Source organism: Protopterus annectens, chromosome 9.part0, assembly GCF_019279795.1.
Source record: "Protopterus annectens isolate FY-2018-M chromosome 9.part0, PAN1.0, whole genome shotgun sequence".
Lineage (NCBI taxonomy): Eukaryota > Metazoa > Chordata > Ceratodontiformes > Protopteridae > Protopterus > Protopterus annectens.
This window is the reverse complement of record NC_056743.1, coordinates 670,616,503-670,642,437: the sequence shown is the minus strand read 5'-3', so window position 1 is coordinate 670,642,437 and position 25,935 is coordinate 670,616,503. Positions and strand designations below refer to the sequence as shown.

General features: G+C 45.8%; 1 protein-coding gene across 6 annotated transcripts in view; it reads left to right on the top strand.

Annotated features, from left to right (window-relative positions):
• Positions 1-25,935, top strand: part of BAG6 (BAG cochaperone 6) — a 2,260,316-nt gene that overhangs the window by 1,785,847 nt on the left and 448,534 nt on the right. For all 6 annotated transcript variants that reach the window (XM_044083264.1, XM_044083261.1, XM_044083265.1 and 3 more), the window contains one exon: positions 13,691-13,837. In XM_044083264.1, the coding sequence (XP_043939199.1) occupies positions 13,691-13,837 (147 nt within the window). The remainder of the gene's footprint in view (positions 1-13,690; positions 13,838-25,935) is intronic.

Sequence of the window (25,935 nt, the reverse complement as noted above, 5' to 3'; positions counted from 1 at the left end):
CCAGATTTACCCATTCTTAGGCGACTGCCTTATTCAGGCAGACAGCCAGGAAAAGCTGCTCAAGCACCTGGCCTTTGTAACGACCCTACTAACCTCCTTAGAGTACACAATCAATGAAAAGAAATCAAGCAGGTGCCCACCCAAAGAATTATCTTTCTGGGAGCAAGCCTGGACACAGCATCCCAGATGGCATTCCTTACACCAGAAAAACAAATTTTCCTGACACCCTGCTTCTCTCAACTAGCCCCAGTTATCTGCAAGGAAGATCCTGCAAACTGTGGGGTTCATGGCTTCTTGCATACAACTCATTCCATATGCCAGACTGCATATGAGGAATCTTCAGTGGTACCTAAAAAGCCTTTGGTGTCAGCACTCTCAAGACCTGGAAACTCTTATACCTATAATTCTTGGCTCAGAAAAGATGTTCTTTGGTGGGCAACAGCATGCTCCCACAACAAGGGACTGCCTTTCTCACCACCCCCCGCCCAGACCCTCACCACAGATGCATCAGACTATGCTTGGGGTGCACACCTGGATGGCAGGTGCATACAGGGCCAATGGAGCCTGCAGCAGATCCCTCTGCACATCAACCAAAAAAGAGATGGTGGCTGTCCAGCACGCCTTGATAGCTTTCAAACCCCTTCTCTCCCCAGGGGCTCTCCTTATCAAAACAGACAACATCACTGTGATGTTGTATATCAACAAGCAGGGAGGGACTCGCTCCTACCCTCTATGCAGGCTGGCCATGACCTTTGGCACACAGCCTCTGTCATGCAACTGCACCTGTTAGCACAATTCCTACCAGGCTCTCTCAACTCTCTGGCAGACCAATTAAGCAGAAATCTTTTGGACCCACACGAGTGGCAGCTCAACAGAAGAACCTTCATCCTAATAATTCAGAAATGGGGCACCCTGAAGGTCGACCTCTTTGCCTCCCACACCAACCATCAGCTCAGCAAATTCTTCATCAGGGAGCATCACTGCATGGCTTGGAAAGTGAATGCCCTGTCCTTCCCCTGGGTCAATCTGTCAGTCTATGCCTTTCCTCCACTACCTCTCATCCCCAGGATACTGCTCTAAATAAAGGAGGAAAAGTCAAGCACAATTCTTATAGCTCCAGACTGGCCTCGCCAGCACTGGTACCCCTTGCTGTGCAGCTTGTCACCACTGCCACCATGGCATCTTCCTCAGATTCCAAACTTCCTGACCCAGAGGGAAGGGGAATTCATGCATCCCCAACTGCAGACACTCAATTTGGCAGCTTGGCTTATTCCCTAACCCCGGATCAATCTGACAACCTCAGTAAACAGGTTCTAGATGTTATCCATAAGGCCAGATGCCTTAGCACTAGAAAGTCATATGCTGACAAATGGAAAAGGTTCTGCACCTGGATCCAGGCTAAAGAAGCCAGTATGGCACAGCCCCCCATCCCTCTCATTGTGGATTACTTAGCTGACCTACTACACAGTGGTATGTCTCTCTCTTCTATAAAAATTCATGCCTCTGCTATTTCTGCTTATTTTCCCACTGAGCAGCCCCTTTTCTCACACCCTTTGATCAAACAGTTCCTAGCAACTAGCTAGCAACTTTAGACCACCCAGAAGGGCACCCACCCCAGCTTGGGACATCGACTATGTTTTGGAAAAGCTCACCCTGCCCCCTTTCGAATCAGCTTCTTCTGCAGAGCTAAAATTTCTCTCCTGGAAGACAGCATTCCTTCTGGCCATCACTTCAGCCAGAAGAGTCTCAGAGCTACAAGCGCTCATGGTTGTGGAACACTTCATCTTCCATGCTGACAGGGTATCCCTTAGAACTAATCCATCCTTCATGCCTAAGGTGGTGTCCATTGTGGCTCTTAACCAATCCATTCATTTGCCCACCTTTTTTCATAATCTCCAGAACAAGGGAGAAAGGATTCTACACTCTCTATATGTGCACATACAGCTCAGATTCTATCTAGACAGGACTAAATCGTTCAGAAAGTGTGATCAATTGCTGGTTAGCTTTGCTACAGGGGCAGAAGGCAAAGCCATCTCCAAACAAACTATTTCCAAATGGATAGCACACAGCATCCATTTCTGCTACAAGCAACATGAAAAGCCTCCCCCCAACGGAGTCAGGACTCACTCCACCAGAGCAGCCACCACCTCTGCAGCTTTCCTCCGCAGAGTGCCCACCAGGCACATCCTGGAGGCTGCCACCTGGACATCTATTCACACTTCTACCAAACATTACCACCTGCCTCTCTTCTCCAAATCCAGGGCAGGGTTTGCCTCTGCAGTCTTGCAGGGCATCCTAGCCAGCCCCTAGTTTCTTTGACTGCCTCCACCCTTTTCCTCAGCTTTGGGAATCGACCCAAATGTGATGACTGCAACAGTGAAACACGAAGAACATAGTACAGTTGTGTACACTTACCATAAATGTAGATGTTCGAGTGTATTCACTGTTGCAGTCCTGGCGTTCCTCCCTCCATCCCCATTTCTTCTCTTTCCTTTCTTTTTGGTATTTACTTTCTACTAGTGGGGTTCTTCCACTAGAACCTGGCTCCTGCTTGGGGGCTCCTGACAGGTTAGGGCAAGAAAAACTGATGTAATGGCGTCGGCTGCCTTACTTTATACTACTGACGTTAGTCCTGAAGCGACAGCAGCCGACACAGAAATATTAATCCTCTGGTATTCGGGCCAGCCGAGGGCTACCCTGGCAGGGATAACCCAAATGTGATGACTGCAACAGTGAATACACTCGAACATCTACATTTATGGTAAGTGTACACAGCTGTACGTTCCCCTTCCTCTGGCCTCATCTAGTACATCCTTCCTTGACGTTGGACTGCTGTCCATTTCTTCTGACTCAGCCATTCAGGCAGCCTCTCCCTGACCCAGAGACACTGAAGCTAACTGCATGGTTCCTCTAATTTTAGTCATGGGCAGAGATACCAGGCTTTCCACTCGGGCAGTTCATATTTTGCCAGCTTACCTAATAATAGCTAATAGAAGAGATTTTGTAGCTGGACAGCCTCAAAAGGGATAGATCCCTTTCAGTTTCTCTCCCTTCTTTTCTAAACTTCTTGTCAGATCTTTTCCACAAGACTAAAGATTGTAGATCTGATCAGATGTTCATGTTTCACTGTTGCAGTCATCACACTTGAGTTATCTGCCTGCAGGTAGCCCTCAGTCGGCCCGAATGCTAGAGACTTAGTATTTCTGCATTGGTTGCTGTCGCTTCAGGACTGACATCAGGTCATCAGGGGTATAAAAACAGACAGCCGATGCCATTACATCAGTCTTTCTTGCCGAGGAGCCTGAAGCAGAAGCAGTTCGCACAAGTGCCAGTCGGCCTCTACCTGAGTTTTTGTTTACGAATTGAATCATCCTGAAGTCTTCTAAAGCTAAGTACCCCATTAGGGATCCTTTTTTCTTGCTCTAACCGATGTCAGAAAAAGTTAACCATTGTCTTGCCTGTGGAAAGCAAATACCACACTGAGATTTACATTCTTCCTGCATCACCTGTTTAGGCCCAGGCCACGATGTACCTCGCTGTTGGTTTTGTGCCTTGTTCAACGCCCGAACCATTCGTTGTCAGGCCCTTATTGTCGCTAAATACTTTCTTTCTCAATCTTCGTATTCCAAAATGGCTTCACTGAGCCATCCAACTACTGATATCCCAAAAAAAGTAAGGATAAAGACAGAGACATACCGCACAGGTCCAAAGCTGCCAACGACGCTTCTGTTAAGCTTGTCGCCTGTTCGCCGGTACTCAGTGAGGTGCTTTCACAGCCCCTAATGAGACACGTTCAAAGTCCGGTATGCTGCAAGACTCTTCTTCGACTATGGAACCTGCGGATGTTTCTATCTTGGATGGGTCTGAAGCTGCTGAGCAGGCACTGGCTTTTGAGGAAGTTCTTTGCACTACCGATGTTCGACACAAACCAACAATTTCAGTTCTGTCTAAAACTACCGAGTTTCTAAGGCCAAGAGTACACACTACGCCTAGAAAACCGACAACTAAAGCGCATGCACCTGCTCCCTGGCCACAACATAAAATGCTTAGAATGGCAGAAGACCTTATTATGCTGATTAGGGGGAAGTCAGCCTTCCCTGCTAAGAGAAAGAGATCCGTCCCCAGCAGCTTCAACAGACCAGGAGTCTGAGGTTTCTATGAAGACATGCCCTTATCTGCTTATGAGGATTCAGATGCAGAGGAATCCATTCCCTCTTTCTTTTGGTGAAACCTTACATGCTTTGAGAACATTTCCATTGGGAATGCCAAGACTATACTCAGTCCAAAAAGAGACTCAGAGAATTTCTAGACTTGCCACAACATAGGCCTTTGGCTATACCCCCCAGTCCTGGAAGTTGATGATGATGTCTTTATGGAATCCAGTCTTACTCCTGATACTTTACCCCCTGCTCTTAGGAAACCAGACAGTTACTACAGAGTACCTGACTCTCATAAATTTCTTTTCAAAAATCCTACTGCTGACCCAGAGATCATTTCCCAGGGGCCTAAAGGTATCAAGGCAACTACAGCTAAGAATCCCACCCCTTCGGACAGAGATTCCAGAACTTTGGACAGATGGGGTAAGAAAGTATATACTTCCGCAACTCTCGCCATTAGGGCCTTGAATTGTCAGTTTCCCATGCTGAAGTATCAGCAGCATATTATGGAACTTATTAAGCAAAAGATAGCTACCTTTACAGACAGTGCAGAAAATAAAAAATTGCAGGAAATTATGCATTCTGCAAGCCAAGTCAGCAAGCATACTTTGCATTGTGGCTTTGACGCCCTAGAAGCATCTTGCAGGGCAACAGTCACTGGTTCTGTACTGAGAGGACATGCTTGGCTTAAGGAGCAGACCTTGCCAGACCATGTCAAATCAAAGTTTAGACCCTCCTTTGAACAAGGGCAATCTGTTTGGTACCAAAGCAGAAGAGGTTCTTAAAAAGATGGAAGAAAAAGCTAATTATATGCAGACAATTAAAGAATTCTTACAACTGCAGTCTCCTAGATTCAGTAGGCATTGCCTCTCGAAACATTGGTCCTTTCCAGCCCCTCCAGGCCATCTCAAACTAGACCCAGGGGAAACATACTGCCCAGACTACAGTCTCATGGTATGCAGAGATCCAAGCAATGGAGTGCCCCCACCCCCAAAGCAGGGAGTGCTAAGCCACCTCCCTACGGTAAGACCTCTCAATGACTTCTCTACTCCATTCCCTACCTCTGCCCAGCCGCTTGTGCCCCTAGGAGGAAAACTTGCCCTTCATGCAAAAAACGATGTCCATCACCAAAGACTGATGGATCCTCAACATTATATCCCAGGGGTAAAAATTCTACTTCCACTCTCTGCCAACCCCAAAAGGGTTCCCAGACCTTTCTCCAAACCAGTGGGCAGAGGCACAAAACCAAGTTCTATCCCTGCTCTCTATAAGGGCAATTCAACCTGTTCCTGTGGAACAGATGGGTCAAGGATTCTATTCCAGATTTTTCCTGGTACCCAGAAAAAAAGGCACTTGGCGCCCAATCCTAGATCTTTCAATTCTCAACACCTTCCTGGTGGTACCAAAATTCAAAATGCTCACCCTGCAGCAGCTTCTACCTATGCTAGCCAAAGATGCCTGGTTAGTCACCCTAGAGTTAAAAGAAGCCTATCTGCACATCCCTATAAGGAGTCATGAAGGAAATATCTTCACTTCAGGGCAGGATCTATGCATGATCAGTTCTCTGCACTTCCCTTTGGCTTATTGACAGCTCCCAGAGCATTCACAAAATGCCTGGCTCCAGCCATTGCTTACTGCAGACAGAGAAATATTCAAATTTACCCGTACTTGGACGACTGCCTGATTCAGGCAGACAGTCAGGAATTGCTGTTGCAGCACCTGACATTTGTAAAAAAAACCTTCTAACCTCCCTTAGGTACACCGTCAACGTAACTAAATCAAAACTAGTCCCCAGTCAAATGATTGTATTCCTGGTAGCAAGCTTAGACACAGCATCCCAAATGGCATTCCTCAATCCAGAAAAACAAGCCTATCTGACAGACTCTTTTGGCCACCAGAACCCAGCTATCTGCAAGGAAAATCCCGCAGGCCCTAGGGTTCATGGCTTCTTGCGTCCTACTAATTCCATATGCCAGACTACGTATGAGGAAACTTCAATGGCACTTAAAGTCTTTGGTGCCAACATTCGCAGGACCTGGAAACCGTCATTCCTATCATACCCTGAATAAGGGCAGTTTCTTTGGTGGGCAGCAGCATGCAACCACAACAAGGGACTGCCCTTTACTCAACCCCACGCCGCCCAGACCCTAACCACAGACACAGCAGACTATGCCTGGGGGGCACACATGGACAGCAAGTGCATTCAGGGCCACTGAAGCCCAAGTCAATTTCATCTGCACATCAACCAGAAAGAAATGCAAGCTGTGCAGCACACACTGACAGCTTTCAGATCCCTACTCTCACCAGGACACCTGCTAATAAAAACAGACAACACCACAGTTATGTGGTACATCAGCAAGCAGGGGGGAACCCACTCTTACCCACTCTGCAGGCTAGCGAAGGCCCTGTGGAACACGGCATTGGGCATGTAGGTCCATCTGCAAGCTCAATTCTTGCCAGGCAAACAAAACTCACTGGCAGACGACTTGAGCAGAAATCTCCTAGACCCACATGAGTGGCAATTAGAGCCCAGCTCTTTCAACCTTCTGATTCAGAAATGGGGGACCCCAAAGGTTGATCTCTCTACCTCCCACTGCAGTCACCAGCTCAGCAAATTCTGTACCAGGAAACTTCACAGCAGGGCCTGGAAAGTGGATACCCTCTACCTCCAGTGGATAAACCTCTCAATTTATGCTTTCCCCCTCTGCCTCTTCTCTCAATAATATTACTCAAGATAAGACAGGACAGACCAAGGGCAATCCTGATTGCCCAGGACTGGCCACGCCAGCACTGGTGCCCACTACTGCGCAGCCTGTCACCGCTGCCACCCTGGCACCTACCCCAGATCCCAACCCTCCTCACTCAGCAGGGGGGACAGATCTTGCATTTGCAACTGCAAACCCTGAATCTTGCAGCCTGGCTTATTCCTTGAATTCTCCCCCCAGTGGCTGGCCTAAGCATGCAAGTGTTGGACGTCATTCTTGAAGCCAGAAGACCAAGTACAAGGAAATCCTATGCTGATAAGTGGAAAAGGTATTGTTCCTGGATTCTGTCTAAAAGAGAGGACACAGCACAGCCCTCCTTACCTCTAATCCTGGATTACCAAGCAGATCATGATATATCCCAGGTGGGGTTTTTTTTGGTAGCTATGGAATCTGTTCCAAAGGTTGAATTGAAAAAAATACATAATCTGATTTGCAAGTTGCGTACTCAGCATAAATATGGATCCTTTTTATTTTATTTTCATCCATTTCAACATCCTTCCCTTTCAAAATTTGTCACCTGGTGCTCCTCTAATTGAATGGACCAAACCAGGAACCTTGTCATTATACAGCTAAGTTGGTTGCAGCCTTTCTGGGTCATATGCTGGTATAGGTTTTCCGGTATTCCTTGAGTAGACAATGAAAATCTGTGTATTGAAAAGTATGCAAACTCTATCTAAGCTGAAGTATTTGGAGGAAGAAAGATTATGGGTAAGGGAGGAGTCAAAGCCCTGGATCCACAGCTTGTAAAACGCACCAAGACCAATCTGATAACCCAAAGTTTTAACTGGGTGAAAAGACAGTATGGATCTGTCATTAGGATGAGTGCATAATTTTATTTTTCTAGTAATTCTAAGAAAAAAAGACCATTCATCCATAAAATTAAATTTCATCACTTATGTTTGAAATGTGTTAAGATCGAAGAGTAGCATTTAGGGTAAAAATGTTGAATAGTGACAGATTTGTTTCTGGTGTGCTTTAAAAATGCTGAGTTTGAACTTGAAAAGTTTTAATTTTTGACACCAAAAACTTCATTTACTCAGCACAGGCAAATGTTTCACTGTATGTCAGACTACACATATACCTACTTTCTGAAAGATTTTTATAGTAGTAGCAGTGCAGTAATAGTGATAATAGAGTGCATTACAAAAGTACTTAAATAGATTTCAAATAAAACCAAGTTGCTAGCTGAACATTTGTTGAAGTTTAATATATACCATGAAAATCACATTTGACGTTGATGGTTTTGTTCAGGAAAAGCTTAAAAAAGCCTTAGTTGTAGTCCACATTCTAAAATAACATTTAGATATTTGGAAAATATTGATACGTGGGCAGAGATGCTGAGTCCCTTCTTCCAAATGTCAACATTGATAAATCAGTTGTAGTCCGTAACTCTTGTATGTGTTATACTGATCTAATGTTGTAGATCTTCTTTTATGGGTCTCCTGGTTATATTTTTCTGTACGTTAAATCTGTACGTTAAATCAGCATTTGACAGTTTTCAACAAAATTCAAAGTTCAGGAACATCCACCTGCTTGGCCAATGCACATTTTGATGCAGTGTTCCAACTATATAAGGACATTCATCACCATAACCCTTTTAGCTTCTTTTTTTCTTAATTCACAGTTGGGGATTATTATCCTTGCTGTCATCTGTAAAGTTCTGTACTCACATGCCTAGCATCAGAATAAGTGTCTCTGTGACTGTCGGATTACCAGCCATTGCCAACACCATTTTGGGGAAGAGCATGTTAACTGTCACAAGGGCTAGAGATTCAACAAAGATACCTGATGAAGGCAGAAAACGTTAACCCATTTTCCAAAGATGGTGTCAGTGATGACTCTTCTTGTCTGGTGAAAAGGCCTTCCTTGCAGTCTGAGATGTTTGTTCAGCTTCAAGTGAAGGGATAGGTATTTGGAAGCCATATGGTTTCCTGAGTTGCCTCAAGGTTATTCCATTGTTCAGCTGGACCCTTAACCCCTGCAAGTGGTGCATGTGCTATTAAGTTTTGAGAACTGGACCTGGAATTGTACTACAGCCAAAGATGAAGATTTTGAGGGTGTGGAAAGCGCATCCTTTTGCCCCCACTGTTGCGGGGATACAGAGGTTCTTATACTTCTCTATCCTTTGACTGGCTGGCATGCATGTGAGGAGAAACCAGTATGATGCCAGTGATTGATTCCTTTGAAACGTCTAGTCTTAGAATAGGGATACTTGAGACTGAGGAACGTCCTCTTGGGACTGGCCTCCTGCTGCACATATCTCATTTGAGGATGGCCCATCTGTTTTCCTCATGCATTGCTTGTGTGTGAAGGCCTGGAAATCAGTTAGTCATTTGCATGGTATGACCTTGAGATGTTGATGTATGTGCAGACGTACGTCATTAATAGGTTTGGTCTGAAGGCTGTGGCAACTGTGGTATAGACTTTCCCCCCACAGTGGTACTTTTGGTTAGCAGTCATTCAAATGGTCCTTGCCCAATGACTGTTTTTACCTTCATCAGTTTGACCCATTTGTTTCAGCAAAATGGAAGCTGCGCATTCCCAGGGTGGACAAAAATTTTACTGCTTATCCTTTCCTGATAGGGACTCTCAGTCAGGCTTTGTTTTCCAGGAGTGAGCCTGTTGGTAGGGAGTGAGCCACCTTCCTGGGGGTGAGGGGTGGATGGGGTAGGCAGCCTACCCTCTCTCCTGTGGGAACTCACTCTCTCTTAAGTGGCTTCTCTGAGCTTCTCTGAGCCTGCAGTCACTGCCTTCTGAGGAGAAGTTTGCCTCTGCACAGCAATTTCCCATCTGCTGCAGAATGCGAATGCACCATGGCAGCTTAGGCTCTGCTGGCTCAGAACTACACTACGTGCAGCATTGCTGCCTCCCTCTTCCCACCCACAATGGGCAAGCCACTGGAGGTGGTCACTCACTCGTATCTTCAACAGACAGTTCCTACAGACACAAGAGCCACTAATTGAACTCAAATTGCTTGTGGTGTAGTCAAGGCTGTTTCCATCTACATCATGGGACTAGCCTCAGATGCCGATTCTTCATCCTTTTGTACCTGTTTCTCATGCATTCACTCTTGCACAGGCTTATGGTAATGTGCAGTGTTGGATTGCATTTCCTTGTTTGTAGAATCCTAAAAAGATTCAGAAGGTATGTTTTGCTGTTTCTGAGACCACCAGAGATAATACCACATCCCACTTCCAAATGGCAGCTTCTTTGGAGATGTCAGACTGAAGAATAGCAGATTGGATTTGCCCATTGTTTCCCTTCTTTCCTGTCTGTTGCCCTCTAAGTGCTTAGCAGGGTTTCTGGTAAAGAAACTTAGTGCCCTGTGTCATCCTTCCCTTGGACTGTGTCATTGGATATGGGGTCATGGCAGCCTAGAAGACACATTAATGTTGCTCCTTTGGTTCTGAAACAGGCCAATGCCCTTTTCAAACCACTGCCTGAATGAATAGACCAGCTCAGTTTAGCAGCCATCTTATTTGTGATTTCTTTGATCGAGCATAAATCACAGAGATGAAGGGAACCTGAATGTTGGACAGGTGTGTCAAGAAGGTGGACACCACTACCATGCTGAGGCTTGGGGTACTCATTTATTCATCCCAGTTGTCTATTTTCAGGTGCAGCTAGTGTGGATGGTGCTTAATAGGGCAAAGGGCCTTGAGTACAGACTCGAGGAGAACCTTATAAAACCTTACTTTTTATTTACATGTTGAAATTTTGACCATGATGACAATGGCTGAGTCCACAGAACTGACTGGAGTGGCAGAGATTCTACTCCCTCAAGAGTGAGAGAGAGAAGCAAGATCCTGAACATCCATTTTTTCTGGGGTGATAAGCTGTTTGGTCAGCCTTTCCAATACATGGTAAATGACTTCTTGAAGAGGAAACAGGCACTCACCTCAGTGGAGAGCTTATATGATCTTGCTATGGCTGCTTTCACCATTAGACCTAGACAGACCCAAAAGTGGAAAAAAACTTTTTGACCTCCGGGTAGGTCCCTCATTTCTTTGCATAGTCTTGCCCCCCACCCCAAGAAGTTGTACAGGGTCTTTACCTCCAAGGTAGGACCCCAGCTTCCCTGATATTGAGTCAGGGACTGTCATAAGAGGGGCTTGAAGAGCATCGTAAGAGATCAGTGGGTTCTTGACCTGATCACTTTTGGCCAAATTCTGGAGTTTGCATGTCCTTCCCCAGAAAGGATCTCCTTGGCAAGATCAGTCCATATCAGATGGCCTTTTTGGACATGCTTTGGCTTAAATGCTCAAATGAGCCACAGAGGCTGGTGAAGGATAAGAATTAGAAATGTTACTGTGTTTTTCGTAGTCAAGAAATGGACCAAAATTCTCCTTCCCATTCTGGGCCTCCACAACCTAAATGTTCACATCCATTACATCTAGTTATGGATGGTCACCCTACAAAAGATTATGCCTTTGGTCTTGAGACAGTCTGGATGGTGTTACTAAACATGATAGATATCTTTTGGCACATCATTGCTTGGTATCCTGATAAGAGTCTCCTTTGGTTCAGTCTGTGTTGGCCTAATTTCCAGTATAATGTGTTGTCATTTGGGCTTTCCTCAAGACCTGGAGTCTTTACCATGTCTGTGACAAAGCATTGCAGGAGAAGGGTTTCCTGGTTATCTTGTACCTTGAAGACTGGTTTATTGTGCCCCCATTCAGAAACTTCTTGGAGAAGGTTCTACTGTGAGCCCTCCAGTGGGTACAGTCCTTGTGGGTTAACATAAATTGTAAGACATCCCTAACCCTTGTTCAGAGGAAGGCTTTCATTAGGGTGGGGTTAGACATTCTCGTCATTGTCATGTCATTCCTTCATACACTGCCTTTGAGGTCATAACCTTAGACACTTAGATGGTGCAATACGTGGTACTGGTTCTGACTGTGTTGTCTTCTCCGTAATGTTTCTATGCCTGGCCATGTGGAAATTGCAGTAGAATGTGACGTTGGTGGCTTCAGAGCCACCATTCATTCATTCATAGAGCTGCTGTTTGTCATACACCTGTTGCTGGGACCTGGAGTGGTAGGCAGTCCTCATTATTATATGACTTGAGTATTCCCTTTCTGTAGTTGAAGGCATTACAAATTTTGATGATGTCTGCCTAGTTGGTGGGCTACAAATCCATCCTCCGCTCCCACACAGTACACAAAATGTGGCACCCAGTACAGGGAGTTCTACATCAACTTGTTGTAGCTCATAGTAGTACTTTTGTCCATAAAGCCTTGGGGAAATGGTTATTTTCCTGATTTCATGTTATCTGATCAGACAACCTGTCCATCATATGGTACCTAAACAAGCAGGTAAAAAATAGGATTGGTCCCCTCTCTTCAGGGAAACCATGCCCTTTTGGCAGCAGGCAATAGACAGGATTAGTCTCTTAACAGAAAGTAAACTGATAGGCACTCCAAGTCAGGCCTCTAGCCCTGTGCATAAGTACTGGATTCACAGAGCTTACCTGCTTAGCTTCTTGCCATCACTTTTGTGTGTTGCTTCTTGGTGTTTCATGTCAGCATGTGTAGAAAACAATATCTTGTCTTTCACAAGAACCGTGTTTCCCTTAGCATAAATTAATGATTCCTCTTGAAGGTGATTTAGGATGTTTCCCTGTACCAGTGCATTCTTTCATTCTTCAGATTTGAGGTTTCACTGTACCAGTGAATTCTTTCATTCTTCAGATTCTCTTGCAAAGGCAGAACATGTGGAATTGTGGCTTCCCCTCACACCCTGGATTTACGGCATTGATTGAGGATGGTGCATAAGTTTAAAGAGGGTGGGCTAACTCTTTATCTCCTTTTTCCCAGATGAGAGAATGATTGGCATTTGCAAACCTCAGACTTTCCCAGTAAATTGCCAGCAACATTATTATTTTCCATCTTTAATCCAGCTGACACCTGGCAAATGCTGCGATCTAATCCACTCCACCAGAGCAATGGGTACTGCCAATGCTAATCTCAAGAGTGTATGTGTTGTAGATATTTATATTGAGACTGCTTGGTCCTCTGTCCACACCTTCTACAGATATTGTCTCAACTGTAGCTTATGGAGTCAGACTGATTTTTAGGAAATTTATTTGACCTATAGCCTGAAGTGATCCTGCACCTTCTTCCATTCTGGCAGTACTGGTTGGGATGTATTCCCAACCAGGCACCCCATTAAGGATGTTTCTCAACATTTGATGCAACATGTAACATTTTTTTTCACTTATGGCTTGATGTCTAGCGGTCTGTCCTTGGCATGTCAGAAATACCTTCCTGATATCTCCCTTTTAATGAGGGAGTTCTTCTGTCAGCAGCCATTATTGGAGTTCTCCTTGCAGAAAAGTGCATATTCTTACCACTTAACAGTGCAGTATCAAATCTGTATAGTTGTTTCTCAATTTGCAGGTCAGTATTTGATGGTGGGTTGTAGTGAATTGTTTGGCTCTGTGAAGTCCATACTTACTTAGCCAGAGGATTATGTCACAGAATGTATCAACCAACTAAGTTAGATGTCCCCGAATGCAAAATGTTGTTGAAAAGATGCAGAATTCTGATTGGCAAAGAAGAAATGCTGAACCAGCCATGTATTAAGGCTGGATCTCTTGTTTATCATGCTGCTTTTGACGCACTAGGGTTAACTTGCAGTTGCATTTTATTCCCTATGTCCTCTGTGAAGTGCTAGAGGTGATCAGCAGTTGGAGTTTTTATTGTCGTACAGCATGTAATGCTTAAACATCATGTTAACATGTTTTTATGTTACATTTTTCGTAAACAGCGACTCATGTCAGTGGATGTAAACCCTACTCTTGTGAACTGGCTTACCACAGTGATGGGAATAAGACTTCGGGTCATACTTGAGCACATGCCTGTTACAGAGCAGCAGATACTGCATTACGTCAGAAGGGAATCCGAACAGCAGCAGGTAGTGTTGCAAGTACCACATCTCAGTTTGTTTTATCTATGGCTATATTTTTTCACAGTGTGCACTATTCTCGACCACTCATGCATATTCTTTTTTGTGCTCATATGTAGAACCTCTCTCTGAAGAGTAGTGAATAAGAGACCAGACTTGTTAAAAACAGCAGAATGATGCACTACATTTGGATAGTTGAATGTTGTAGATGTTAAGTTGTCAATCTTGCCTTCATTCTTGCTGGATGGGTTCGGAGCCGATCCTCGGCTCCGACTCGGCACTTGCTTTAGCTCGAGAACTCCTTTTACCAGCTCGAGGCAACCCTATATCCCATGATGCAAGGCGGAACTACCCCAGATCTCGTTTGCCGCTTAGCGAAAGAGGTCTCCTTTGCCAGCTGAGGTAAGTTTTTTCTTGTGAAATAAGAAAAAGTGTAGTTAGGGGTTTATTTTTCCCTTTTAGTGTCAGTTTAGTCTGTAGTTAGTTACAGCCCACCCTATTCCCTTGTTTTTAAACCTTTTATAATCTTTTATCTAAAGTTTTTTTAGTCAGGCCTAATTCCCCATTGGTTATTCCCTTCCTGTGTGTTTGTGTAAGGGATTAATTTGTGTGTTTGTTGGGATTGTTTGTGTTTCCATCCTCCTAGGATGTCAAAAGAAGGCAAGGTCTCAGGCTTCAAGAAGTGTGACCAGTGCTGTCAGAAAATGTCTCTGACAGACGGTCACACTTCTTGTGTTTATTGCCTGGGGCCTTTGCACCTGCAGGACTCCTGTGCTTTATGTCATGCTTTTAGCCAGAGAGTCCTGCAGGAAAGGAGGAATGAACTCATCCTCCGAGGCTTACTTAAGCCTGAAGGTTCTCCTCCTAAATTAGGGTCAGGAAAACCTCCTAAACCACCGAAGGCTCAGGCTACAGTGTCCAAGCCTCCTTCGGTGGCTCCGGCTCCGTCGGAGCCGACATCGGCTCCGGCTGGAGCCGATACATCTTCTTTGCAAGTAGTGGGTTCGGCGCCGACCGGCTCCGACACCCTGACTACTGTGGCCTTGTCGGCTCCGGCTGGAGCAGACACTTTATCCAGCATCGGAGCCGAGATATCCTCGGCTCCATCTGGGGTTCAAGGGACTTCGGCTCCGATGGCTTCGACCCGTAAGAGATCCCGGTCCCCTTCTATACTGAGTATCCACTCGGCTCTGGGGTCTCCTCTTTTGTCGGAGCGGAGCCATCGGAGCCGATCTTCGAGATCTTCCAGGCTGTCTGACCACGATTTAGAGAGGGTGGTAAGCAGGCTGTTGAAGTCTCAGGCACTGGCCCAAATGCTCCATAGCCCGTCTCAACAGACTTCGGCTATAGCCCCAATCCTTGAACTTCCTCCTCCGACTCCACACCGCAGTTCGGAGCCGGAGCTTCTCGGGACAGCGACTGTTTCGATGCCGGAGCTGATACATCCTTCGGCTCCATCGTCCTCGGCTCCGATCTCCTCCTTGAGACCTTCCTTGGAGGGATCCGGTCGTCGGGTTTCCACTGTCGGCTCCGTGGGGGCTAGTGGCATCGGACCCTTGTCCGACCCCGCTCTCCCTCTCGGGGCTTCGGCTTTGGTAAGCTCGGCACCGACATCGGCCTCGGAGCCTTCTCTCTCTTTGGAGCCGGCCATTCCTGTTTCTTCGGAGCGGGTGTGTTCCGGCCTCCCGGGGAGAGGAGCCTTTGAGGTGATGAGGAGTGTCCTGGCCTCTGAGCCTGGTCAACGGTCCATCCTCTAGCTCCTCCCTCTTCAGTGCCTGCAGATGCCTCTTGCCAGCCTCTTGCTCACAGGCCCAGGGATCCATCGCCCCAGGTTTCCCCACTGGGAATTTCCTCCTCTTCCGAGGTTTCTCCTGATCCTGCAGGGGAACCCCCTCGGAAGAGGACATGTAAGAGGAAACACACAGACTTCCCTGAGTCTACTACATCTGATACCGACTTAGATGAGTCGGAGGGTTCCCCACGGTCCCCCTCTGAGGATGTCTCTTTCAGACATCCTTGAGCTCCTCAAACAGAGGGGGAATTGGCCCTCCATTGACCCCTCCGAGGATGAGTCGGTATACCTGGAGGCTTTTGGATCCCGACCTTCCACCTCCTGGGTGTCTCCGCCTTCGACCCACTTATGCAGGTAGTGGCTCGAAGGCGTGGCTCCAGATTCTGTGGAACCTGTCCCCAGAAGACCATCCAAATTCATTACGGCCCCATCGGACAAACAGTTCCTTTCCAAGGGTGTTCCGGTGGATGCTATGGTGGTGGCGGCTGCCACTAAGAAGGAACTGGCGGATCCTTCAGTACCTGTCCATCCTCCTAATAAGGACTCTAGGACCATGGACAGGTATGGAAAGCGGATGTTTTCTTCAGCGACCTTTGCTATGCGTTCGCTGAATTATCTTTGTCACTTCACCAGGCTTCAACGAGATGTTCTCAAGGAACTGGGAGAAGTAGTCCAGGATCCTTCTGCTGCTGGGGCTCAGGAAAAGATTGCCTCGCAGCTTGCTATCCTGAATTCCATATCTAACTCCTCCATGCGGCTCATATCCTATGCGGCCGACGGAGCGAGCAGGGCCGCAGGCACAGGAGTTGCTCTTAGACGCCAAGCCTGGATGCGGCTTTGTAATTTTGCGGACCCCTTTAAGGCGTCCTTCACTAATACCCCCTTTGATGGTTCGGCTTTGTTCGGACCTCAGGTGAAGGATACCTTGACCAGGTGTGAGCAGGACGGTAAAACTCTTTCTGCCGTTGGAGTCCAGTTTTCCACTCCTTCTAGACCATACCCCAAGGGTCAGAAGGGGGGAAGATGTGGTTCCGTAAAGCCCAAGGAGCTACACCAGACACACGTGGTCAGTTTACCCCCAGAGGCAGAGGGGTAACAATAATAGACGCCGCCCTAGAGGCAGGGGGGGGTCCTCAGAACCAGGGCAACAGGGAGTCTCTTCCTGAGAAGCCCTTTCAGCATCCCTGAGGTGTTGCCCGACTGTCCACCCTTGGAGGCAGTCGGGGGAAGGATTTCGCTGTACCCAGTAGCCTGGCAATCCCTATCTCAAGAGATGTGGGTACAGTCGATTATATCCGAGGGTTACAAAATCCCCTTCAAAAGGTTTCCGTGCCTCTACAATCCCTTCCAGACATCTCACCCGGTCAAAGGGATTTGGCAGAACAGGAGGTTTCAAAGCTCCTAGAAAAAAGAGCCGTCCAGACTGTGCCAGCAGACCAGGTAGGATCCGGCATCTACTCCAGATTCTTTTTGGTCCCCAAAAGGACGGGAGATTGGAGACCAATATTAGACCTGAGCAATCTGAACAGATTTGTCAAGAAGGCAAGATTCCGGATGGTCACGCTTCAGTCCATTCTGCCCTTTTTGGGCAAGGACAACTGGATGTGCTCTATAGACCTTCAGGATGCGTACTATCACATAAAGATTCACAGACGCTCCAGAAGGTTTCTCTGCTTTCGGCTAGGGACCAGTCATTACCAATTCAGAGCCCTGCCCTTTGGCCTCACTTCAGCCCCCAGAGTGTTTACCAAATGCATGGCAGTGGTCACAGCTCATCTGAGACGTCGAGGATTCCAGGTGTTTCCCTATTTGGACGACTGGCTCCTCTCCGCCACCACCAAGTGTCAGCTCCTTCAGTCCAGAGATTACACTCTACAGCTTTGCAGGAGTTTGGGAATTTCAGTAAACTTCGAAAAATCTTCTCTGCTGCCTTGCCAATCTATCACCTTTATAGGCGCAGAATTAAACACCGTCAAAATGTTAGCCAGACTAACAGATCAAAGAATTCTGGACATCCAAAAATTTGTTCGGCTTCTTTTGCAAAGCAACAAGATCAAAGCCAGATTTATACTGAAGGTTCTAGGTCTTATGGCTGCGGCCATTGTTCTTCTACCACTGGCTCGCTTCCACATGCGTCTTCTGCAGTGGATGCTATTCACGCAGTGGTCGTACCACAGTCTCCCGATGAGGCACGAAATCTTGGTAACACAGTCGTGCCGAGCTCATCTGAACTGGTGGATATCTTCCCCTCTTCTTCATCAGGGCCGACCCTTTATTCCCCCTCTTCCAGTTGCCACGGTCACTACGGATGCCTCTCTGATCGGGTGGGGGGGGGGCATTATCAGGGCAGGATGGTCCACGGGACGTGGCAACCCATAGAATACCATCTGCACATAAATGTCCTGGAGATGAGAGCAGTGCTTTTAACGTTGCAAGCCCTCAACGACTTTCTTCCCACGGGGACTATTACAGTACAGACGGACAACATGTCCGTAGTCTGGTACATCAACAAGCAGGGCGGGACCAGGTCCTATCCATTATGTCGAGAAGCTCTCAGACTTTGACAGTGGGCGATCTCTTCTCAGCGGTTTCTGATAGCAACGCACATCCCCGGCAGGTCCAACCTATTAGCGAACAGGCTGAGCAGATCCATTCTGATGCCTCACGAGTGGTCTCTCAATCAATCTGTAGTGGATCAGATTTTTCTGAAGTGGGGCACTCCTTGTTGCGATCTTTTTGCTACTCCTCAAAACAACAAGTGCCCCGATTTCTTCACTCTCTTTCCCCTTCCAGGCCAACCTCTGAGAGACTCTCTAACCCAGGATTGGCCCCGGGGACTTCTGTACGCTTTTCCTCCTTTTCCCTTGGTTCCACAAGTCATTCAGAAAGCCACCGTTTTGAGAGCCAAGTTGATCCTCATTGCCCCATATTGGCCTCGACAAATTTGGTTTCCGTCTCTGCATCGTCATCTTCTGGTGCAGCCCTGGCATCTGGACCCAGTTCGGATCTCTTGATCCACCAATCGGGTCAGCAGCACCGGGCCATTCATTCTCTCAACCTCACTGCTTGGTTGCTCCACTTCCTACCCTAGCCAGGCTACAGATGATTTCGGACTCAGTCAGAGACATTTTAGTCTCTTCCTTGAAGTCGTCCACTAGGACTGTATATGCTAGCAAGTGGCGACGTTTTTCTATTTGGGCGAATTCCAGAAATATTGACCCCTTTACTGCTCCTGTACATTCGATTTTAGATTTCCTGGCGGAGGTTTTTCATTCAGGATCCTCGTCATCTACAGTCAAAGTACAACTGGCTGCTATTTCTAAGTATCATGTTGGCCTGCATGACAATAACATTGTCTCATAGGTTATGCAAGGCCTTTCTCAGAGGAGTTTTCCTCCTAAAACCACCTATAAAGCATCCTCCTCCGCAATGGGATCTGAACTTAATGTTGGCATCCTTGATACTGCCTCCCTTGAACCGTCTGCTTCATGTTCTTTGAAGTTATTGACCTGGAAAACTATATTTTTACTGGCTGTCACTTCTGCAAGAAGGGTTTCCGAGATTCAAGCTCTCTGCATTCGTTCCCCTTATTTGGTTTTTCATAAGGACAGGGTATCATTAAGAACTAACCCTTCCTTTCTTCCCAAAGTCGTATCTCAAACCAACATTAACCAATCTATAGACCTACCAGTCTTTTTCCCAAACTATTCGCACAGAGCTGAACAGAAACTGCATTTTTGGATGTCCATCGTCAGCTTAGGTACTATTTGCATAGAACTAAACAATTCAGAAAATCGGACCAATTATTTGTCTCCTATGCAGAAAACAGGATAGGTCTTCCAGTATCTAAAGTGACCTTATCCAGATGGTTGACTTCCACTATTTCCTATGTATACTCTCTCAGGGGCAAACAGCTATCTTCTAAGCCTAAAGCACACTCAACCAGGAGTCTATCCACTTCTGCAGCTTTTCAGGATAGACTACCCATTGATACCATTTGTGCAGCAGCTACTTGGGCCACGCCTCATACCTTTGTTTCTCATTACAAGTTGGACTTGGCCTCTAGAGATAGGGCCAGTTTTGGTTCCACAGTTCTCAAGAGTCTGTTCCATTGAGCCACCCGGGATACAGGTGCTAGGACGGTCCCATCCAGCAAGAATGAAGGCGAGATTGACAACTTAACATTTAGAAGTTATGTACCTACCATAACGTTCCATGTTAGTTGTCTTCTCGCCTTCTTTCTTGCGTCCCTCCCTCCTTCCCCCTGGCCTGGACAGATCTTGGAGAGTTCCTATTAGATTGTTTCCTCCGGTGCGTTGTTAGGAGGATTTCTTTTAGGAACCATTGTTCCTAATTCTTTTAGGATAGTTTTTAGCAGGGTAAGTTAGCTACCAAACGAGATCTGAGGTAGTTCCGCCTTGCATCATGGGATATAGGGTTGCCTCGAGCTGGTAAAAGGAGTTCTCGAGCTAAAGCAAGTGCCGAGTCGGAGCCGAGGATCGGCTCCGAACCCATCCAGCAAGAAAGAAGGCGAGAGAAGACAACTAACATGGAACGTTATGGTAGGTACATAACTTCTAATTCATTTTGAAGCATTGCTTTATTTTCATATACTAAGTACCAACTGCAGCTTCATCATTTGTACTTTGAAGTTTGTTTGCAAATGGGAATTTGCTCATCTGTATTGCCTAGAATTATGTCCTGCAAATTAATGTTGGATGTAAAAGGAGTAGAACAGGTTTTCAGAATTTGTCTTCCTATGTTCATTGAATTTTATCATTAAACATAACCTTTGCTCCAAGGGAAGTTATCAAAAGCTAAAACATTGATAGTGTTACCTGTCTCAGAGTTGCATTGATTTCTGAGTGTGATGTTCTTCGTGTTACATTTGGGTAATCTGCTGGCAGGTTGCTCTCAGTCGGCCTGAATTCCAAAGTCTTGGGTCCTGCGTCAGTTGCTGTCTTCTCTTCCATGACGTCAGGGGTATAAAACATGCAGCCGACACCATTTTCTTTAGTCTTTCTTGCCGCACGGTGCCCGAAGCAGAAGCATTTTGCAAGTGCTGGTCAGCCGACTACTGAAATATTCGAGTTTGAGTTTCAGAACTGAAGTCTTCACTAAAGCTAAGTATCCCGTTGGGGAAACTTTTTTCTTGCGTTTTACCGATGACAGAAAAAGTTAATAATTGTATTACTTGTGGGAAGCAAATACCTCATAAGGATTTCCATTTATACTGTATTCCTTGCCTAGGCCCTGATCACAACGTGCTTGGCTGTCGGTTTTGTGCTAGATTTAACCAACGCACTATTAAGTGTCGGTATATTTTTGCATCAAAGTATTTTGGAAACAGATTTAACTACCCAGAAATTCGTCGGATAGCAATCCGATTACCGGAGTACATAAAAAATGCAAACAAAAGGACAGAGAAAGGCAGTCGAGATCCAAAACCGACGACGAAGCTTCTCCTAAGCCAGCCGCCAGGACTCAGTGAGGCGCTTTCTCAGCCCCTGATACCCACAACCTTTGAGTCGCAGGCCTCTACTGACACCCATGTGGAGTCTGCCATGCCTCAAGATACTCAAGGTATTGGACTGACGGATGTATCTCCCTCGGATGGGTCCGGAGCCACTGAGCAGGCACCGGCTTCTGAGGGTGTATTCATACCTCAACATTTGTATATCAAACTGACAGCTGCAAAACCAAAGACAAAAGCAATTTCTAAAACTAGAAAACTGACGCATGAGCCACGTGCACAGGCCTCTATGCCTAAAAAATAGATGATCAAAGTGGCTGAAGACCTTATTACCTTGATCAGGGGTGTACCCATCCCCCTCCAGAGAAGAGGCCTAGGCAAGACACTGATTATGAATCTTCAGATCAGGTTTCTGTTTCTTCTGATTCCTCTTCTGATCAGGAATTATCTATACCTCCCTATGAGGATTCTGATGCTGAGGAGTCTATTCCATCTGCATCTCCTCCTGAGGATTATTCATTTGGAGAAACCTTGCATACTTTGAGGGAGCATTTTCACTGGGAAAGTCAAGACTTCTCAGAATCAAAAAAGAGGCTCAGGGATTTCCTTCTCCCTCAGCACACGCCTTTAGCCATTCCCCCTGTTTTAGACATTGTGGATGATGTGTTTTCGGAGTCAAGCTTGACCCCTGACTCCTTACCTCCGGCTATCAGTAAGCCTGACAGATATTACAGGGTCCCTGACTCTCATAAATTTTTATTTAGAAACCCTGCTGCTGATCCTGAAACTATTTCACAGGGTCCAAAGGGAGTTGAGGCCTCAACAGCAAAAAATCCTACCCTCTCTGACAGAGATTCTAGGGCACTAGACAGATGGGGAAAAAAGATTTATACATCTGCAACCTTGGCAATCAGGGCCTTAAACTGTCAATTTCATATGCTTAAGTACCAACAACATGTTATGGGATTGCCGAAACAGAAAATTATGTTGATTTCAGAATGTGCAGAAAATAAAGAATTGCAGGACTTATTGTATGCAGCTGAACAAGTTGGAAAGCATACGTTGCAATGTGATTTTGATTCCTTAGAGGCCTCCTGCAGGGCCGCAGTTACTGGATCTGTAATTAGGAGGCATGCCTGGTTAAAAGAACAAAATTTGCCTGATCATGTTAAAGCTAAATTGCTAGATGCACCTTTACAGCATGATTCTCTGTTTGGTATTAAGGCAGAAGAGGTTTTAAAGAAAATGGAAGACAAAGCTAAGTCTATGCAAACTGTTAAAGACTTCTTACAAGTGCAGCCACCAAGATTCAGTAGACACTGGCCTACAAAAAATTGGTCCTTTCTTGTGTCAGACAGAGCTCAAAGGGGCAAATCCAGACGCCCTAAAGGTTCCAGATACCAGGTGTAAGATTCATACAGGTCAAAGCAATGGGGCACTTCCACCTCCAAATCTGGAGGAGATAAAGCGCAAACCTACAGAAAGCAATCCCAATGACTTCCCTCTGCCTACACCAAGCACTTATCTTTTGGCAGCACCCATAGAGGGAAAATTAGCACTTTTTGCTCAAAATTGGCAGTTAACCCAGGACAAGTGGGTACTGAACATCGTATCACAGGGATATAGATTCCATTTCCACACTCTGCCAATGGCAAATGGTTGGCCAGATCTGCCAAAAAAATCAGTAGGCAGAGGCACAGAAACAGGTTAGGTCCCTCATGGATATGGGGGCCATTCAGACAGTACCAGAACAGGAAAAAGGACAAGGGTTTTACTCAAGACTGTTCTTGGTACCCAGAAAGGACAAAGCCTGGCGGCCAATACTGGATTTATCGATTTTGAACACATACCTAGACATTCCAAAGTTCAAAATGCTGACTTTGCAGCAGCTTCTGCCCATGCTGGGCAAGAATGCTTGGCTGGTGACTTTAGACCTAAAAGAGGCATACCTGCATGTCCCAATAAGACAATCATGCAGAAGATACCTCAGATTCAAGGCTGGCTTAATGCATTACCAATTCTCTGCACTGCTCTTTGGCTTATCTACTGCACCCAGGGTCTTTACAAAGTGCCTGGCACCAGTAATTGCATTTTGCAGACAAAGAAGTATACAAATATATCCTTACTTGGACGACTGTCTCATTCAAGCAGAGAATAAGGACACTCTTCTTCGACACCTGGCATTTGTAAAAAGGCTTCTAACTTGCCTAGGGTACACAATAAACAAAAAGAAATCACAACTGGTACCCTCTCAAAAGATAAAATTCCTGGGTGCAAGCTTGGTTACAACTGCCCAGATGGCTTACCTCACGCCAGACAAGCAAAGGCAACTGACTGCTTACTTCAAACTGATGGCAACAAAAACCCAGTTTTCTGCAAGGCAAATTCTGCAGGCTCTGAGCTTCATGGCATCCTGCATCCTACTAATTCCATATGCAAGACTGCATATGAGGAAACTTCAATGGTACCTAAAAAGTTTATGGAGTCAACATTCACACAGTCTGGAAACAATGATTCCTCTCATTCCCTGCCTACAACAGGAGTTTCTATGGTGGGTAAAGGCATGTCACCAAAACATGGGACTGCCCTTCACTCTACCCCCTACCTGCCAGACCTTAACAACAGACGCATCAGATTATGCCTGGGGGGCCCACATGACAGGAAGATGCATTCAGGGCTTATGGACACCAAAACAAATGCATCTACATATCAACCAGAAAGAGATGCTAGCTGTTCAAAATGCCCTAACAGCCTTCAAGGACTTACTTCATCCAGGACAACTACTGATAAAGACGGACAACACCACAGTCATGTGGTATATAAACCTGCAAGGGGGCACACACTCATACCCCCTTTGCAGATTAGCCATGGCACTGTGGGACACAGCTTTGACCTACCAAATACATCTTCAAGCTCAATTCCTGCCAGGAAAACAAAACACTCTGGCAGACGATTTAAGCAGAAACCTTATGGATCCTCACAAGTGGAAACTAAATCCACAAGTCTTCAGCTTGATAATAGAGAAATGGGGGGGAGCCCAGACATAGTTCTATTTGCCTCTCCTCAAAATTATCAATTGAAAAGATTCTGCACAAGGACTTATCACAGAGAAGCATGGAAAGTCGACGCCCTATCCTTCAGTTGGCAAAATCTATCAGTTTACGCCTTTCCTCCTCTGCCTCTTCTACCCAAGGTCCTCCTAAAAGTCAGACAAGAGAAGAAAAAGGTGATATTAATTGCCCCGGACTGGCTATGCCAGTACTGGTACCCAATCCTAAGGAACTTGGCTCAATACCCAGCTTGGACCTTGCCTCAAAGACCACAACTACTGTCCCAGCAAAACAATCAGATCCTGCACAATCAACTACAGACTCTCAACCTGGCAGCATGGCTAATCATGTGGTCATACAAACAACACCTCTCAGTAAAGCTGTGATGGATGTCATTTTGGAAGCCAGAAGGCCTAGTGCTAGAAAATCTTATGCTGACAAATGGAAGAGATTCTGTGCTTGGAATCAAGCACAAGGAACTGATACAGCAGAACCAAATATTCCTCAGATATTACAATACTTAACTGAGATGCTTGACAAAGGCCTATCTTTCTCATCAATCAGAGTCCATGCCTCTGCCATTTCGGCTCATTACAATACAAAGCCACCAATCTTTGCTCATCCTTTACTAAAGCAGTATCTTAGAGGAGCCAAAAATGTAAGGCCTCCTAGAAGATCACCATTACCTGCATGGGACCTCAGTTATGTGTTGGAAAAGCTCACCCTACCTCCATTTGAACCAGCTGCTACCGCTGATCTAAAGTTCTTATCATGGAAAACAGCTCTGCTACTAGCAATTACTTCAGCAAGAAGAGTTTCAGAGCTACAGGCCCTCATGGTTGTGTAGAGCCTTTTATCATATTTTACCCAGACAGGGGGTGTCTGAGGACAAATCCTACTTTTATGCCTAAGGTGGTTTCCAGTGTGGCCCTTAACCAAACAATTCATCTGCCAACTTTTTATCCAAATCCGCAGAACAAGGGGGAGAGAATTCTGCATTCCTTCAACGTACACAGACAGCTAAGATTCTACTTGAGCAGGACAAAAGCTCTAAGAAAAACTGAGCAATTACTGCTGTCATATGCTGCAGGATCAGAAGGAAAGGCTATTTCAAAGCAGACAATTTCAAAGTGGATAAGCCACTGCATCCGTTTCTGCTACTTACACCATGGTAAACCTGTGCCCAAGCCATTAGGTCTCATTCCACCAGAGCTGCAGCTACTTCAGCAGCCTTTCTCAGAGGAGTACCAACCAAAGACATTCTAGATGCTGCTACTTGGAGTTCTGTTCACACCTTTACAAAGCATTACCATTTGCCTCTCTTTCTCTCTCTCTCTCTCTCTTTGCAGGCTTTGTCACTGCAGTGCTGTAGGGCTTTTTAGCCGCACCTAATGCTGTTTAGCTCCAGCCTCCCAACCATAACTTTGGGATTCTACCCAAATGTAATGACTGCAACAGTGAAACACGAAGAACATAGTACAGTTGTGTACACTTACCATAAATATAGATGTTCAAGTGTATTCACTTGTTGCAGTCCAGGTTACCCTCCCACCATCCCCCTGTCATTCTGAAGTTTATCTTTCCTTCTCTATCTTCTACAACCTATGTGGTGTATTTGCTTGTAGATGAAGGTAAAGTTTATATTGATGCATGTATATATATATATATATATATATATATATATGTATATATATGTGTGTGTGTATAATTTTGCTACCTTTTTGGGGGCACCTGACATCGGGGGCAAGAAATACTAAAGGAAATGGCGTCGGCTGCATGTTTTATACCCCTG